This window comes from Mangifera indica, chromosome 1 (assembly GCF_011075055.1).
Source record: "Mangifera indica cultivar Alphonso chromosome 1, CATAS_Mindica_2.1, whole genome shotgun sequence".
Classification (NCBI taxonomy): domain Eukaryota; kingdom Viridiplantae; phylum Streptophyta; class Magnoliopsida; order Sapindales; family Anacardiaceae; genus Mangifera; species Mangifera indica.
The window spans coordinates 27,411,157-27,413,818 of NC_058137.1; the positions used below are offsets into that span (position 1 = coordinate 27,411,157).

General features: G+C 38.1%; 1 protein-coding gene across 1 annotated transcript; it reads right to left on the bottom strand.

Annotated features, from left to right (window-relative positions):
• Nucleotides 1-723: 723 nt before the first annotated feature.
• Nucleotides 724-2,061, bottom strand: LOC123193829 (aspartic proteinase nepenthesin-2-like). The gene has a single exon (XM_044606927.1). It carries the CDS (start codon nt 2,059-2,061, stop codon nt 724-726), a length of 1,338 nt encoding a protein of 445 aa, XP_044462862.1.
• Nucleotides 2,062-2,662: the final 601 nt, after the last annotated feature.

Consider the following 2,662-nt stretch of genomic DNA (forward strand, 5'->3'; position numbering starts at 1 on the left):
TTTGGGTGGGTAAATATAGTACACTCTACTTTAAATTACGCCAAAACAGAAACATGCAGTATTTCTAAATATAACCCCCACAACAAATCCAACGTCTCAGACAAAGAGAATTTCAGTGATGAATACCTATGATTATCTCCAGGGCGATTGGCGCACACTCAGTAAACAGCTTTGAAGAGCACGCCACCACAGAATCTCTGCCTACTCCCGGTAACTTTATAGGCCAAGTGCTCGAACAATTACTTAAAAATGGACCTAATCTTGGAACTACCTTCCCCTTTGTCGGCCCCTATCCTTCCCTCTCAATACATAAATTTTTTCCAAATTCCAGTATATTTACATTAATTAAGGAGTGTCAAAATTATTGGTCATTCAAGTTTAACAAAAATTACAGCCTGGTTTCACTTTTATTTTTTGGAAAATAGTCTACAATCAGTTACTAAGATGATAAATCTTCATTCAAAATGCTAAATTACAGATGTTATAGATGAATGTTTAGTCAAACTAATCTTAGGTGTTTTTCAAGTAAATTAAATTTTATATGCAAATGAAAATTGGTGTGGTGATATATTAGAGATGCCATAATAAATTGAATCCCAATGGACAAACATGAATAAGACTGATTATTTTCTATCGTAGCTTTGTAAAGTTCTAATAAGATAAAGATAAAGATGAATTTATTGAGCATGAAGCATTTTTAAACAAGAAAGAACAAACTGAATTTTACAGTCTGTCGTTAGCACAATTTTCAGGAGCAAATTTGAGACTATTGGTGTCAAGCTCATAGAGAAACCGCGTATTTTGTTGCTGTAGTGCTCCTATAACAGTTACACCTTCGGACGGTAGCAGACTTACGCAGAAATAACTTGTGCCGTCAGAGATAAGCACATTTTTAGGTTTTACCTCTAAATCAGCCCCTTGGAAATGGAATGTCATCGATGGATATGCTACAAAATTTGGGACGTATTGATAACAATATTCCAGCACGGGTATATTCTCAACTCTGTGGAGGCCGTGTCCTGTGAAATATTCATCAAAATATTGCGTAACAGTGTTGTAAGGCTCTCTCGCCAAATGAGTGGTTGCACTCCCTGTATCAATGATGCAACCCCCGCTTCCATCTCTGCGGAGGCTGAATGTTTCCTCAGTAAAGCCCATGCGACGACCCCCAACGCTTATGTCTTCCAAATTCAGATAGAAATGGGTTGAGATTTTTTGACGAACGAACGGGGTAGTTTTGAAGTTTGTGCCTTGCATCCTAGCATCCTCGCCAAACCTCAGGATACTTGTAGCTTCCATGGAGGGATTACTAGGGACAAAACAATATGTGAAGCGGCGTCGATCAGCTTCTCCCAATTGGCCTAATAATGAAAGCTTGCCTGTATCTAGTCCCAGGACGCCAGAAACCTTGCTTATGGAGGAGAAATGGGCACCTCTATTGTCATTTGCACAGCCGAAGACCCTTATTGGTAATTCAGTGAAGCTGCTTTTGTCTGGAAATGTGAAGGTCTCGCTGGAGAGAACACCAGATGAAGTTGTTCCGTCTGCGTAGGTAGATTCATAGACACATTGTCCATTTACGCATCGGAAAGGCTGAGTACAAAGAGGATGGTAACAGGGGATCTTTTGATAAGTAGAGGAAGACTTGGGATCAAATATAGGAGTTGATTGTTTGAAGCAATTTATGCAGGGTAGGCACTGTGTCCAAATGAGGTGACTACCTGTATCCATTATTAGGAACTGTGACTTCTTGGGGGTTCCGAGGAATATTTCCACACAGTACAAGGAGCGGCTTAAGTAAACATCGAGATGAATCTTTTCAGGCCCGACTGAAGCATTGGAAACGGACATGGACGCTAAATGCTTTGCTCTCAATTTAGACATTTCAACCAATTTGTCAATTCTTTCTAATTGGCTAAGGTTTCCAGGATACATGGGAGATTCGGGAGAGAACAAAGGCAAAAGCCTTAGACTAAATCCTTTCGAGGATGCCGAATCGGATTTGCCTGCTACATTGAGCAAGATGAAAAGGATGAAGTAAATTGGGATCGGAAGGGACATTTTTCTGAACAAAAGCAGAGCTACGTGAGAGAATTTTTTTCTCTGGATGAACTAACGCGCGTTGGAAAATAAAGGAGAATTTCAATTTATAGATTCCAAAAGTTGGGAGTGCCCAGCCATTGATGGACATGGAGAGGTTAGAAGTTTTTAAATGAAAAGTTGTTATTGTTTCTATATTGTATTAATATTAGATTCTAAAATTATATTTAAAATGTGCAGGGAGTAAAAGCTTCTCGAGGCCATCGGTCACTTGCAGTTTTGCTTAGGGTAGCTGCTGTTATAGTTGTGTTCTCACTCTTGGGATATCTTAGTCTTAAATTAAATTATATTTCTGCTTATTGATTGATATCTTATCCCTGTGTATGGCCTGCTATATCTTTCTGGGATTCATTTTGAGATATCATATTTGGAACTCTTTTTAAGTCTAAATCTATGATTTATGAATCTAAATATTCGTCTTCTGTTGAATTGATTATAGATTATTGAGATGTGTGAACCACCCAAATGCTTGTTCATTCTGTGAGAAAATTAGAATTTGGGCAATTCATAATAAATTGAATCCAAATGGGAAAACATGAATAAGACTAATTAATTATTTTCT